The sequence below is a fragment of the Crinia signifera genome, chromosome 8 (genome assembly GCF_055691185.1).
Source record: "Crinia signifera chromosome 8, ASM5569118v1, whole genome shotgun sequence".
Classification (NCBI taxonomy): Eukaryota; Metazoa; Chordata; class Amphibia; order Anura; family Myobatrachidae; genus Crinia; species Crinia signifera.
This window is the reverse complement of record NC_139224.1, coordinates 59,242,060-59,256,845: the sequence shown is the minus strand read 5'-3', so window position 1 is coordinate 59,256,845 and position 14,786 is coordinate 59,242,060. Positions and strand designations below refer to the sequence as shown.

At 43.3% G+C, this 14,786-nt stretch overlaps 1 protein-coding gene across 2 annotated transcripts in view; it reads left to right on the top strand.

Moving 5' to 3' along the window:
* Nucleotides 1–14,786, top strand: part of TAB1 (TGF-beta activated kinase 1 (MAP3K7) binding protein 1) — a 55,665-nt gene that overhangs the window by 15,437 nt on the left and 25,442 nt on the right. For both annotated transcript variants that reach the window (XR_014454362.1, XM_083156510.1), the window contains exon 4: nucleotides 10,580–10,666. Coding sequence is in view for 1 of the 2 variants with exons in the window: in XM_083156510.1 (XP_083012636.1) it covers nucleotides 10,580–10,666 (87 nt within the window). In the remaining variant the exon portion in view is untranslated. The remainder of the gene's footprint in view (nucleotides 1–10,579; nucleotides 10,667–14,786) is intronic.

The window sequence follows — 14,786 nt, the reverse complement described above, 5'->3', positions numbered from 1 at the left end:
ACCGAAAAAAAGCAAATTAGGCAATGTTTTTATTTTATTTTATTTTTTTACAGAACTGATTATTTATCTTGCATTTATAGCATTCTATATGAATCAAGACAACATAATGTTATCATTTACAGCATCCTTTTTTCTAGATAATAGGTAAACATAAGCTACTTTTTCAACAAAATGATGTACACCATCTCAACTCTATGGCTAGGTACACACCAGAAAGATGCAGATTGTGAGACGGTTGTATGATCGGCTCACGATCATTTGAAGCACAGGATCTGCATATGATCTGATCCGTATCCAGTTGAATGGATCTTTTTCAAATCCTGACTGCAGCAGGTAGGATCTGAAAAACGACCAAACAACCAGTGGGGACACGAATCAGATCGGAAATAGCCCAAAACATGCCCAATTTACATACAATTAGTCGAGATTGTATCGAAATTGGGTGAAATGAGGCAAAATCGTTCTGGTGTGTACCCTGCATAAATCAAGACCTCCTTCTCTATATCCTGCCTTTATTTAAAAAATTAATCCACTGTGAATCCTGAAAGGGATATTGGTTTGTGTTGTTCTTTAAAGATGGAATACCATCTCACTTTGATTCAGGAGTAAGGAACATTCGGTACTTGTGTATTATCACGGCGCCCGCGAAATCGGCCGCAAATCACATGCCAAAATCGGATGCGATTTAGCGGCCGATTTCCTACCGATTTTGCATGCTGTTCCATCCTTGCACACCCCCACTAGCCAAGTTAGGTACTTGTTTCCTAGCACGGCGCCCCCGATTTCCATCGCAGTGCATCGCATCGCATGCAATGCGATTTTTTATTGTACAAGCACCCTGATGGGTGCTTACAATGTTAAATGCGCCCCCATTGTCAACGCCACCCCCACTATCAACGCCAACCCGAAGCGAGGGGCGGCGGTAGGCGTCCTCCGACCTTTTCATACCCCCACTATCCGAGCCACCAAGCCCAAAGCGTGGCGTGGAGTCGATTTTAGATAGTGTAGCGAGCCACCGCGGGGCTCGCTGCGCTCTCCACGCTTTGGGCTCGGTGGCTCGCTACACTATCTAAAATCGACTCCACGCTGACGTGGATAGTGGGGGTATGAAAAGGTCGGAGGACGCGTACCGCCGCCCCTCGTGGGCTCGCTGCGCTCACCACGCTTCGGGTTGGCGTTGATAGTGGGGGTGGCGTTGACAGCGGGGGTGCATTTAACATTGTAAGCACCCATCAGGGTGGTTGTACAATTAAAAATTGCACTGCATCGCATGCCAATTGCTGGCATGCGATGCTATGCGATATTTAATTGTACATTCCGGGTCATTTACCCAAATATCGCATCGCATACGGTATGCCATGGTATGCGATGGGCGCCGTGCTAGGAAACAAGTACCCCAAGTTAGCCCAGAGCGTGGCGAGTGGACGCGGTACGCGTCCTCCCGACCTGTTCATACCCCCACTATCCACGTCGGCATAGAGTTGATTCTATAAAACGTGGCGAGCGTGGGGTACGCGGAATACACGTCAAGCAATCCGTGTAGCCTCGCGGTGCTTGCTGCGCTCCCCATGCTTCGGGATCGTTTTCCGCGGGACTCGCTGCGGTCGCCACGCTTCGGGCTCGGTGGCTCACTGCGCTTGCTACGCTTTATAAAATCAACTCCACGCCAACGTGGATAGTGGAGGTATGAACAGGTCGGGAGGACATGTACCGCGTCCGCTCACCACGCTTCGGGCTGACTTGGATAGTGGGGGTGTGCAAGGATGGAATAGCATGCGAAATGGCAGAAAATTGGCCGCGAAATTGCGTCACGGATCAAATCGGCCGCTAAATCGTATGCGATATCGTATACGATTTAGATAAAATCGGGCACCGTGATAATACACAAGTACCGAACATTCTTTTCTTAGGGATCAGTTAAAGCTGTTGAGAAAAGTCCGTGCACTGCCTTCCCTTAGTCACCTCTATCCTCAGTTCTAGCCAAACTTCCCAACCTCAACTGCTACCTGCCCCCACAAAATGTGATGGGACACAGAAATAGCGGAGTAGGGCCCCATTTTTTAAAGTGCTGTGCAATTACTATGGAAGCTACAGTCACATGACATAAAGGGAATTTATCCTTTTAAAAGGTGGAGAATTGCCCATAACAACCAATCAACCGCTATTGATCAAGATAGTTACTCCAGCTAGTCCATCTTCTGTCTCTATCAGACAGGGACGGAGGCAGACCGGTGGTGACTCATACCACACACCCCACATACCTACACACAGCTGCAGCGCTGTCGCCATTGTGACTAGCGGTTCTTCAGGGATTGGACGGCTGTCCACCTTCAGTGTCCGCTACATACACAGGGGTCACAGTGGCTGTGCGTCACTGCCCGCCACAAACACTCCCTGTATTGCTGCCCAACCGCACGTGTGGATAGGACACTGTCCCCACTGACACCCGCTTTTGCTCTTAGGATAATTTTCGCTGTAATAATTGCATTCAACAAGCTGATTTAAAATAAAAAAATTCAATCAGCATATTCCAACTGATGTCTAGCTTGTTACGTACTGGAGAAGTGAATCTTTTCCATTAAATTGCAACATTTGTAACACTTCATCATTAAGAGATACTTACTATTTTTTTTTATTTGCCAGTCCCCACTGGAACAAGACAAACATAAGTTCTATTCATATAGGTCAGTGGTTCCCAAACTGTGTTCCGCGGCACCCTGGGGTGCCTCAGAGCACATGCAGGGGTGCCCTGGGATGGTGGTCCAGGAACAATTAATTTTATTTATGGTCAATGTAATAAGGAAAATCAGTGCTTATGGCTTCCAATCATACAATATGAGAACAAACTGAAGTGAATACTGTCCCTCACAACATAAATGGACCTAAGGATCACATATAAGCACAATTTATTTAATTTAATATATATTTTTTGAAAGTACTCAATAAAAAAATTTTGGCCTAGGGGTGCCACGAAAAAAATTCTGATACTCCAGGGTGCCGTGATTCCAAAAAGTTTGGGAACCCCTGATAAAGGTGATCTTCATGAGATTAAGGATTTTCTATTCTTTTTAAACACACATCTCCTACATTCTTTAACTCATCATTTTTGTTTTATATTTTGCACAATTTTAAGTATAGAAATCAAAGAATTCTTAATATTATAATTACTGTCCTGATCTTTTCAGTGCACCACCCACAGACATTCTGCCCCCTGCACTTACGCTCTCCCTGCCCCCTGCACTGCCTGTCCCTAGTCCCCTATATCCTCAGTTCTACCCAAACTTCCCAACCTCAACTGCTACCTGCCCCCACAAAATGTGATGGGACACAGAAATAGCGGTGTATGGCCCCATTTTTTTAATGTGATGGACCCACACTTTTTTTTTATTTTGCTCATTGCTGTCACTCTGATAAAAAAAAGTGAAGGATAGTATAAGTGAAGCTGGAACCTTTCCTTCAAAGAGGAGGTGGTAGAATACGGAGTACTGACAATGCTCTCAACTTTGTAACTTCTCTGAACTTTAGCATTAATGATAGTGGAGTGAAATACTATTTCCAGACTTGAGGTATTGCAGGCCTAGTGGCCATGAAGATGTGACCTACATTAAACGTACTTAGTAATCTGTAGCTGTAATGGATAATGATATAGGTGTGACCGTCCCGGAGGACAGGAAAAAGTTTTGAATTACATGATTGAGGAAGTCTAGCCTTGTTCCAAAGGATAACTAGGACAGAGCAAATCCAGAACATATAAATGAATTTACTAATCATGCCAAATTGTTAATCCACAAACCAATCAGGACAGGTTTCAGACTGACTGTTTTAGATTGTGATGAAATTTGGTATAATAAATGCGCCCATGGGTTTAAGGAAACCCCCCAAATCTTAGGCTGATATCTACAATGATTCTGATGTTCTATGCCTTTTTAAAGCTTCAATGTATGTAAAACAAAATCTGCTATTATGATTTTTTTTAAATTGTATCTGCAGCTCGTGTAATTGAGCTAGAGTGGGGTAAGATTTTATGGCTTTTCATATTATATATAGCACTATGGCCTTTCATATTATATTTAGCACTATGTCCTTTCCTATTATATATAGCACTGCAGTATTTCCATATAAGATTAAAAAATAAAATTCAGTGCTGTCGAGGAAGACTCCGTTGGGAGATGGCTGCGGGAGATTGAATACCCCCCTAAATGTACTGTTAACAATTCCCCAAAGATGTATTTTGTTATTTGGATCATCTGTTTGGATCATCTGCTAGAAGAGGTTTTACTTTGGACTTTTTTGTTAAAATAATGAAAATGAGAGATATATCTAGGTCTTTTAATTACTTTTTATTTAGTTCTATAAATAATCCCTTGATTTCCTGATTTTTTTATGATGTACAATGACACAGTATGTTAATAATAAAATTGTTTAAAACTTTTGTGATAATTTTATAGCTTTCATATATTGTATTTTATGAAACGTTACCATTTAGTGCTGCTGCTCTGGATACATGGTGCTACTGGAGGGGATGGAAATGGCTGAAGGCCTTATTTGTTTTGTGTTAATTCCATTTCAGAAAGAGTGTACTTAGGACCTGTTAGCGTTAAGGGATTTACCTTACACAGAACATCTACCAGCCCGAGCCTGGTATGGTGTGTAAATTGGTTTAGAGCAGCACAAACAGTGGTTGATGTTTAAATTGGTTTAGAGAAGTAAAGCAGAATAAAGTTGGCAGGCACCTTATGTTGCATTGTTTCAACTAGAGATGAGCCGGTTCTCCAAGACTGATCTTATTGGCTATCAAAAACACGTGACAGCCGGTAGCCAATTGGTAAAATATGAAATTGTGATCATTCGGCGATAAGAACCAAGTAAATCCGACTAAAGCTAAACCCGCTCATCTCTAGTTTCAACCCGTTTTAAAAGGCTAATCACACTCCTAATAAGAAGTCCAGAACTGTTAAGAATGTGTATTATTTTCTGAAATGCCAAAGTGACTGCTGCAGAAAACAATTAGGACATTTAAGGTGCATACACACGGTGAGTTTTTGGCTAACAATTTTTACTACACAGTCAAAATTACATGAAAAGCTAGTAAAAATCTCAGAGCTTGGAGACCCCTGTAATCACATACTGGGCCAGATGTATCAAACTTCAAAAAGTGATAAAATGTAGAGTGATAAACAGCAAGCCAATCAGCTCCTAATTGCCATATCACAAGCTTGGTTTGAAGAATGACAGGTAGGAGTCGATTGGCTGGTTGTTTATCACTCTCCATTTTATCACTTTTTTTAAGCTTGGGCCACTTGGTGAAATTTACTGAGATGGGAGTAGGTTCTGATTGGTTGCCCATAGCAACACCCCATGTGAAGTAGAACTCTAATCTTAGGGGGATATTCAATCCCCTGCTGCTATTTCAGATGGGGGAAATAGAGGCAGCCGCCTATTCATTGTTGTCTTTCCCGACAGTATTAAACAGGCATCTCGGCAAAACAAGCCCTACTTTAAAAGCAGTCAGGCTTGTTTGCACGATGATCCACAGGCCCCTTTTTGACACTCGACAGGTGGGACATTGAACCCACCTGTTGAGATGCAGTCGAGTGGACCGAGAACGGGACCGGGGCCCGACAGTAGTGACCCGAAATTGAATACCCTCCAAAGTTTAAAAAAATCCACTATTTAATTGTACAAGTAGCTAAATTAAAATTAAAGAGCTGGCTTAGATAGTTCTCATTTTCATTATTTTAACAAAAAGTAAGAGTAAGTGAAATCTCTGGTAGCAGATCATGATGCCAAAGTAAAATGTTATGGTGTGTACACACGGGGCAAAATGATTGCTGGCGATATATTGCCAGCAATCATATTGCTCAATGGCACGGGGCGGGGGGAAAAGCAGCAGATGCTGCTGCTGTCACTTTGAAGGCAGGATGGAGCAGCGACAGCTGCTGCTGTCACTTGGAAGGGAGGAGGAGGGAGGGAGCAGCGTCACGGGGGGAGGGAGGGCACTGCATTAGCATCTGGAAGGGGGGTGCAGCAAGGGAATCCTTCTGCCGCTGTCGTCCCTGGCGCTGACCTCCTGGTCAGCGCCGGGGGTAGCCACTGGTGTGCACTCCCTAATGGTCGCAGCTGCATGCTCCAGCGACCATTAGGGAGTACACACAGGAGCGCGCAGCTGGCAATTTATCGCCAGCAGCACTCCAAATCACTGGGAATATGGTCGCTCAGCAACCATATTCCCAGTGATTTCAGCCAATATCGCCCCCGTATGTACACACCTTTTAGGGATTTAGTAACAACAGTCTGAACAATTTTTGAGATTTGTTTAAAAAAAATTTTTTTTTTTTAGAAAACAAAGTGTTGTTTTTGCAAATGTTTTCATTTTTATGGAAACCGACAAATGTGTTACGGTATATCATATGACAGACCATAAAAGGTTTAAAATGAGACCTTGCACAACTCTAGCTCAATTAAGTTAACTGCAAATACAATAAAAAAAGACATTAATAGCACATTTTTCATTTACTAAAATTGAAGCTATAAAGTCATATAACTCAAAACTGTATTGCATACTGTAGAAGCCTAATAAGACTTGGGAGTTTCCTTTACACCCATGGCGCCATTTACATCACAATCTGAAACCTGTGTATGTTATAGAATAACCTCACCTCTTCAGCAGAAATGTAACCAGGCCATATCTTCAGTCAAGTATTATCAGTTATAGTGTTCATTCTAGAACCCGCCATCTTTTAAACCCATGCAGTTCCTGTTCCCTGCCTGGGGTGTCACTGTCTGCTGTGGTGTTTCTAGCACAGGTTTGGTTTGCATATCAGTGCTGATATATAGACCACACTGTGTTAGAAGTATTACAGCAGACAGTGACACCCCAGGCAGGGAAGAGAAACTGCATGGGTTTTAAAAGATGGCGGATGCTAGAATGAACACAAAGTTATCATTGTCAACATATCATCGACTTATACTGTATATTTTGAATACATTTTAAAATATGTCTTCAATCCTCAAATACTGGAAGTATCTATAGCCTCAGTTAGTTAAATGGCTGCCTTGCTGAGCTCCAGGAGTGGATAAGTGCCATTTGGCTGCAGCTGACCCCTGATAAAACAGAGGGCCTCATGATAAATCCCAGTAAAAGACTGCAGCATAACCTACCATCAGGACTTGGAGGTTCAATACTAAAATATTGAATGCAGTGTAGGACTTCCGGTATCAGAGAAGCCTTGACGACGCCCGGAAGCTTATCATATCTTTTGCAAAATATATGTAACTAAGATCTCTGAATGACCCTCTATTATGTTGGTTTTTCAAATCTTATTACTAATGCCCTTTGGTGTGCTGGTGGTTAAATCCCGCTCCCTTGCAGCACCTGGGGGGCATTACTAGTTTGATTGCGCAGCTCTCACCACTGTTTCAATACTTAAATACACTGAACATTTGCAAAATATTGGCATTGTTCTGGACAGTGGCTTGTCACTTAATCTTCAGGTATCAGCCACAATCAATTTCTCATTCTTTAATCTAAGGCAGTGGTTCCAAACCCTGGTCCTCAAGTACCCCCAACAGTGAACGTTTTCCAGGTCACCCAGCAGGTGCACTCATTATTCAAACACATTTTAAAAGCAGGTGGAGCTAATTATGTAAATTATGTCACTTGTGATTCTGTGTGGAGAACTGGAAAACATGCGCTGTTGGGGGTACTTGAGCACCAGGGTCGGGAACCACTGATCTAAGGAATATAGCCAGAATCAAGCACTTAATTCCCCTAGAAGATCTGCCTACAGTCATACTTGTATTTGTATCATCATACCTAGACTACTGTAATGCCCTCTACCTTGGTCTTCCAGCAAAAGAACTGCACTGCTTGCAGATGGTACAAAATGCAAATGCCAGGCTATTAACCATTCAGCCTCATTCCAGCCGCATTGCACCCATTATTAACTTCATTCACTGGCTGCTTGTAAGATGGCTATTAAGATTGGCTTAATGTCTTTCAAAGTCCTTCATGACCAGAGCCCAAGGTATTAAAGCAGCTTCTGATTCCTTTCCATCTCTCGATTCCTGCAATCTTCAGATGATGGATTTACCCTTTGATTGCCAAGGGAATTTGTCAAAATAGGTGTGAAAATTGACAAGCAAACTTTTTTTTATTAAGCCTTTGAGTGCCAAGATTGCTGTGAGAGATCCTCAAAATACCTGTTAAAAATGCCAGCTCCGCTCACAGCGACTGTTCTTTTTTTGGGTGCAATATTTAACTAAACTTCAAGTAATTGACTTGGCTGTATGTGTATTTATTTATACTAAAAGAACAGTCACTGTGAGCGATGCTGGCATTTTTGGCTGATATTTTGAGGATTGCTCACAGCAACGTTTGCACTCAAAGGGTTATTAACAATACCTAGGATCTGCCTGAACTCATCTGGTGGTAGAGCTTTCGGCTTTGTGGCTCTGACTCTATGGAATTCTTTTCCCCGCAGAGTGCGAGAGCCCCCACTGTAGAATGCTTCAAAAAAGACTCAAGACTTTCCTGTTCTCCCAAGCATTTCACTAATATCCAATGTTAAGCTTGTTTTGTTTTATGTGCTGTAAAGGCAAATGTAAAGCTCTTTGAGTCCTGTTGGGGAAAAAAATGCTATATAAATAACATTATCATTATTATTATTATTATTATTATTATTATTTGTAACATTTTCAAAGCTCCATCTTCTATTTGTAAAAGAATCATTAAAATCAAGTCACCCACATTTCCTGCCATTATCTACAGATACGATTTAAGTTCACATCCACATGTCTCTGCTGTCAACAATCTTTCTGGTACCCAGCAGGATAGCCATAGTACCAGCAAAGAGGCGCTAAAGCAGCTAAGCAGCTATACCGGGGGTAGCCAACTCCAGTCCTCAGGAGCTACCAACAGTGTATGTCTTGCAGCTCACAGGTGCACTCATTACTGATTAACACATTTTAGAAGATACACAGGTGGAACTAAATACTTCACTTATGATTCTGTGAGGAGACATGAAAAACATTAACTGTTGGTAGCTCTCGAGGAATAGAGTTGGCTACCCCTACGCCAGTGGTTCCCAAACTGTGCGCTTAGGCTCCCTGGGGTGCCTTGGGACACTTGCAGGGGTGCCTCGAGTTGGTCGTCCAGGACCAATTCAAATTATTTATGATCAATTATTTCTGGACAAAACCAGTGCTGGCTGCTGCCAATCATAAAATGTGTACAATCCGAAACAAATCCTGCCCTTTACCACATAACTGAACCTAAGAAGGTACATATAAATACAATCTACTTAATTTGATATATATTTTTTGGGGCCTAGGGGTGCAGTGGAAAAATTCTGATACTCTAGGGTGCCGTGATTAGAAAAAGATTGGGAACCCCTGCCCTACGCTATACTATACACCAGAAGAAGCAGGTCCACCAGTCTGAAGCTGTTGGTTGCAATGGCTACTCTATAGGACACAGGGAGAGCTCATCCTACACAGTTTAATCACTAGTGGTAACGTAAACCTATCCTCTCACCTGTTAACTGATACTTTACCAGTTCTGAATAGCCAAGTTATTCAGGAGAGAAAGAACTGCAGCACGGTAGGGTCCATAAGATAATTAATTACATCAAATGCCCAAGATAGATCTTGAATTTCTGTGCCAAGCAAGAGTCATTGATATCCTCTGTCAACAATGACAGGAGAGATGAGAAACTTGCTAAGAAGATGGGATACACTGCACAAATCAGTGTTTGAATTCATCTTAAGGAAGATTTAATTAGACACATCTGATATGTCAATTGTACAAGGTACCTGAGACAAATCAGGGTACTTCTGTAGTTTCACGGCGCCAGTATGGCGCCGTGCGTCTCCCCTTGCGGGGCTCGCTTCGCTCGCCCACGCTGCGTGCTCGGTGGCTCGCTACGCTCGCCACGCTATTTAAAATCAACTCCATGCCAACATGGATAGTGGGGGTATGAACTATCCATGTTGGCATGGAGTTAAGTTACTTTTTTTGACATATTTCGTGGCGAGCGTAGAACCCGGAAGTGGCGCCGTGAAGCTACAGAAGTACCCCAATCAGAGAGGGAGTGATGGACTACATCATTGAAGGAGACTGTTCTTGAGGCTGGGTATGTGCTATTAATGTGGTACAGTTATTTATTATTTATGGCCCATATTGTACTCACTGGTTCCCTAGCATAGCACCTTGTATATAAATGGGGCTGCTTGCTATTCCAACATTCTTCGTTGCATGGAAATGTTGCAGTGACCTATGTGACATATCAGATTTATTCACAAAGATTAAATGGAGAACTACAATAAATGTATAGTGGGTGTATATTTATGTCTGTATATATGTGTTTGTATACATGAAGCATTGAAGGAAGCAAATTCATGCCAACATATTCACATTTTGTTTAGTCCACAGGGGTATTACATAAAAAAAAGGAATTAAACAGATTTTCCAGACAGTTGTCCAGCTGTTATACTAGCCTACTGTTTGGTCTGTATTACTTCATTGTTTACTGTCAGTGAACTTTAAGTAATGTATCTGTGTGCTATATTTGTTGTTTAGGCATTTGATGTGGTGGAGAGAAGTTTCCTTGAGTCCATTGATGATTCCTTAGCAGAGAAAGCAAGCCTCCTGTCCCAGCTGCCAGAGGTAACTATAGCAAATATACTGTATATAAGATACAATGACAGAATACCCAAATAAATGTGTGTAAACTATAGCTTTACATTTCCCTTGCTAGTTTATGTTATAGTTACCAAATCTTCCATTAGCATGTGCTCATACAACCAGTAATGCCTTACAGTGCCCATTTCAGGCAATAGTCGTTTTATAATAACTCCTATTATTGGAAACTTTGTAATACCAGAATAGGGGCCATGCTTTCCTCGACTGATACCTAGGCATGGCTATATTCCCCTCCAAAAGATACTAAGAAATCCACACAAACATCCTTATTGCAGGACAATCCCCTCAAACCGGATAATTGGGAAGTATTTAACTCCCCTCCCTCTCTGTAACAGTGGTGTGATCTGCGTGTGGTCACAGAGGCATCGGAGAAAAGTAAATTATTGCTTGCGTTTGCAGTTTGTGGTAATTATTCTTGCCAATTATTTTTATTTTTGTGACACAAGAACATACACTCTTCACCATAAATGATTTATTTCAAATATAAGATGGCTTGGCCTTTTGGTAGTGAGAGAGGAGCTCAGATCCGATGTTAATATTTCTGCTACAACCGTTAATTAGTTGAAAAGTGCATAGCACCGCAAGACCCCCAATGTGGAAACAGTACCTCGGAAGCTCATGATTGTGCCTTTAGATCTATGTCCAAAAGACCCAAACCGGAAGATGGCCAGATATGAATGCATGTCCTGGCAGATTAAAAAAATCCTCCTCTCTAGGCTATGCATGAATCCTGTTATTTCTTATAGTTGTAGCTCATGTTAAATCAACATATCCCTGACAACTTTCAACTGCAAAAAAACAGGATAACTAAAAGAGCAGCAGGACACTAGCAGGAAAATAAAGGCTTAATAGACCAGCGCTACCAAAGAGGAGATGCTTATCTTTTTAACTAAATTCAAGTTCTTTTAAGAGCAATCTAAAGCATTTATGCCCCTTTCAGACTGCACTTACTACCCGGTATTTTGCAGTTTTTTTTACAGTTTCAAAACGGTAACATGTGCAGTGTTAAAGGTCCAGAGTGAATTTACCGGTACCAGAAAACCAGTATTTTTAAACGGTAAAAAGACAGGGTCCTACACTGTTCTGAGCTGTTTACTAAGCAGTGTGAATGGCTCAGAACCAGTATTTAGTACCCAGGCAGCATTGAACAGCAAGCTTGTCCCATTCCGTTCCATATCTAATGAGTGGGACCCAGCTCCCATGCATATTTAATGAGCGGGTCCCCGCCCCCTGCATATGTAATGAGCAGGACCCACTCATTACATATGTAGGGGGCAGGGACCCACTCATTAAATATGCACGGGAGCTGGGACCCACTCATTAGATATGCACGGGGTGGGAACCCACTGATTAAATATGCACAGAGATGGGTCCCGTTCATTAAATATGCATGGAGCGGGACCTCAGTGCTCAGTGCTATCTTTCAGCCAGTGGGGGGGTGCATCAAACTTTTTCTATAAACTATTTCACTGCAACTGTTTTCTATGGGTGAAACGGTTCATTGTGAAAGGTACAAAAATGGTTATTAAACGGTAATATACCGTTTACAATGTGAAAGGGATTTAACTTGCTTTGACCCGTTTTAAGAAACGTTTTAAATACCGGGTCTAAGCAGGTTTAGCGATGTGAAAGCAGCATTAATGGGACAAGTTAATCAACTTTTTCTTGTTAAGCATACTTTCAGAATAATGGAAATATATATATATATATATATATATCCTACCGTATATACTCGAGTATAAGCCGTTTTTCAGCCTTTTTTTAGCTGAAAAAGCCCCCACTCGGCTTATACTCGAGTCAGTGGCTCCTGTCCTGCGTCCAGCCATCCACTTCGCTGCCTGGCTCCACTTTGAACATAGGCGCGGCAACATGGCCGCCGGCCTCCTGAACTATACATGTCCTCAGTGCAGGAGGCCGGCAGCCATGTTGCCGTAGTCGCGCCTCTGTTCAAAGTGGAGCCGGGCAGTGAAGTGGACGGCAGGGCAGTGGCGGCGGCCACATCCCCCCCCCCCCCCCCAGCGGCACACCCCAAACCGCCTGGAGTCGGACGCTGGAGGAGGTAAGCGGCCTGTGGTGTCCCAGGGGATCAGCCTGAACAGCCTGTGGTGTATTGTGCAGGAGGGGCAGTCTGTGGTGTCCTCTGCAGGGGGAGCCACCTGTGGTGTCCTGCTATTATGCAGGGGGAGCAGCCTGTGGTGTCCTGCTATTATGCAAGGGGAGCAGCCTGTTGTGTCCTGGTATTATTATACAGGAGTCAATAAGTTTTCCCAGTTTTTTGTGGTAAAATTAGGTGCCTCGGCTTATATTCGGGTCGACTTATACTCTAGTATATACGGTATATTTATTTTCAAGTACAGTTTTTTATATATTTTTTTAATCATTCACAGACATTCTAGATTATTCCTGCAACAGGAATATATAAATGTAGAGTTTATATAAATGTGAATGCTTATAAGTAGTAAGTGGAGTCTAAAGCTGGGTACACACTCGGCCCAGTCGACAGCCAATATAACTAGCGATTATTTTGGCCCATCTGCGTACCCCCCCAACAGTCTCCTTATGTAGATTATGTTACACCCACTCTGGGCGTAACCTTAACCTCATATGCCACATGCCCAAATAAAGCTATTTTGGACGTGTGCCTGTTTGATACAGCACTATTTTTACATCATGCTAGGGGAGGTCCCAGCATTATGGCAGTTGCTGGGCTTCCCCCAGCATCCATTATGCACTGCCACATACATGCACACAGAATGCATTCACCCCCTTCATTAGCGCTGCTGCTAAACCCTGAACCTACCGAATACCTTCAAGACACTTGAGTCCTGCAGGAAGGGAGGTACGCATCTGCCTGTGCATTCAGGATGCTGGTGTTTGCTGGGTGGCCAACTTCACAGCTGGTTAAGAGGTCCAACACATTGCGTGGCCAGTAAATCAGTAATTGTCTATACTAACTTGGCTCGTCAGTTAGGTCGGCACGAAGGCTAGCCTACCGACATAGCTGTCTGCTGTGTGCCCAGCTTAAACGAGTTCTCAAGATCAAATCCAGCCAGTTCTCATCCTGCTCCATGCCCGTTTTCTACCCCATCTGTGTCACCCCCCTCTGTGTGCACCTCTCCTTTAGAATGTAAGCTTTTACAAGCATGGCCATTTTCCTCATGTGATTTTTCTGCTTTACTTATAGACGAGCGCCTCTTGTTTAGGCTGGGCCTGGGGGTGGATTCGCCAGCCGCCGGGAGGCATGCGCATCCACTACAACCGGAGCTCCCCCGGGTCCTCGTCGCCGCCCCCACCTCACCACTCCCCTCCCTAATCTTGCCCATTCCTCTGAATCGGAGATGGGCAGGGTTCGCGTCCCAGTCCGCAAGCTAACTGGGATGCGCGTCCCAGTCAGGTTGAGTGCCGGCTCGCCAGAGGGAGGCGGTCTGGCGAGCCCTGGCACTGAGCGAGAGGCGCTCCATCTGTATACTGCATTGGCTGCTGCTGTGCGTTCAGTGAAGGTACACATTACATGCATAGCACACAGTGGCTGTAAGAGGGGGGCACATTTGCAGGTAACCAACAGAAGGAGGAATACTGAAATAACATTATTATAATAAAATTATAAATGTCCTGGTCTTATAGTAGCAGTACAATGGGTATTCGTGGGATAGGTATGAGAATGTAGGGAACCCACTAAAGTTGTATGAAAATGATGTCCCTGCTGACATTTCCATCTACTCCATAGTCCCTACAAGTGCACCTAACCCTCAGTTTCTGCCACCTTGCTGCCTATTTTAGTGTTCTGACTGCTGATGCGGCAATGTCTATATACTGTACCATGTACTTGTCCTGCATTATCTTGTACCGACCCAGCAGCTGCCGATCTCGTTTTGAGTTTGTTGGCCACCGGGACCCAGCGGCAGGGAGTGAGGGATGGTGTCTGGGGGTAGCGGGCACACCATGCTGCATTGAGCAGCATGGCCCTGGTTCTGAGATAGTCTATTTCTACTTTCAATTACGATGACAGAGGGCCGTGCATTGGGAACTAATCACTAAACATGGTGTGATTTTTGACTATATGCTATGCAATTTTGACTATATA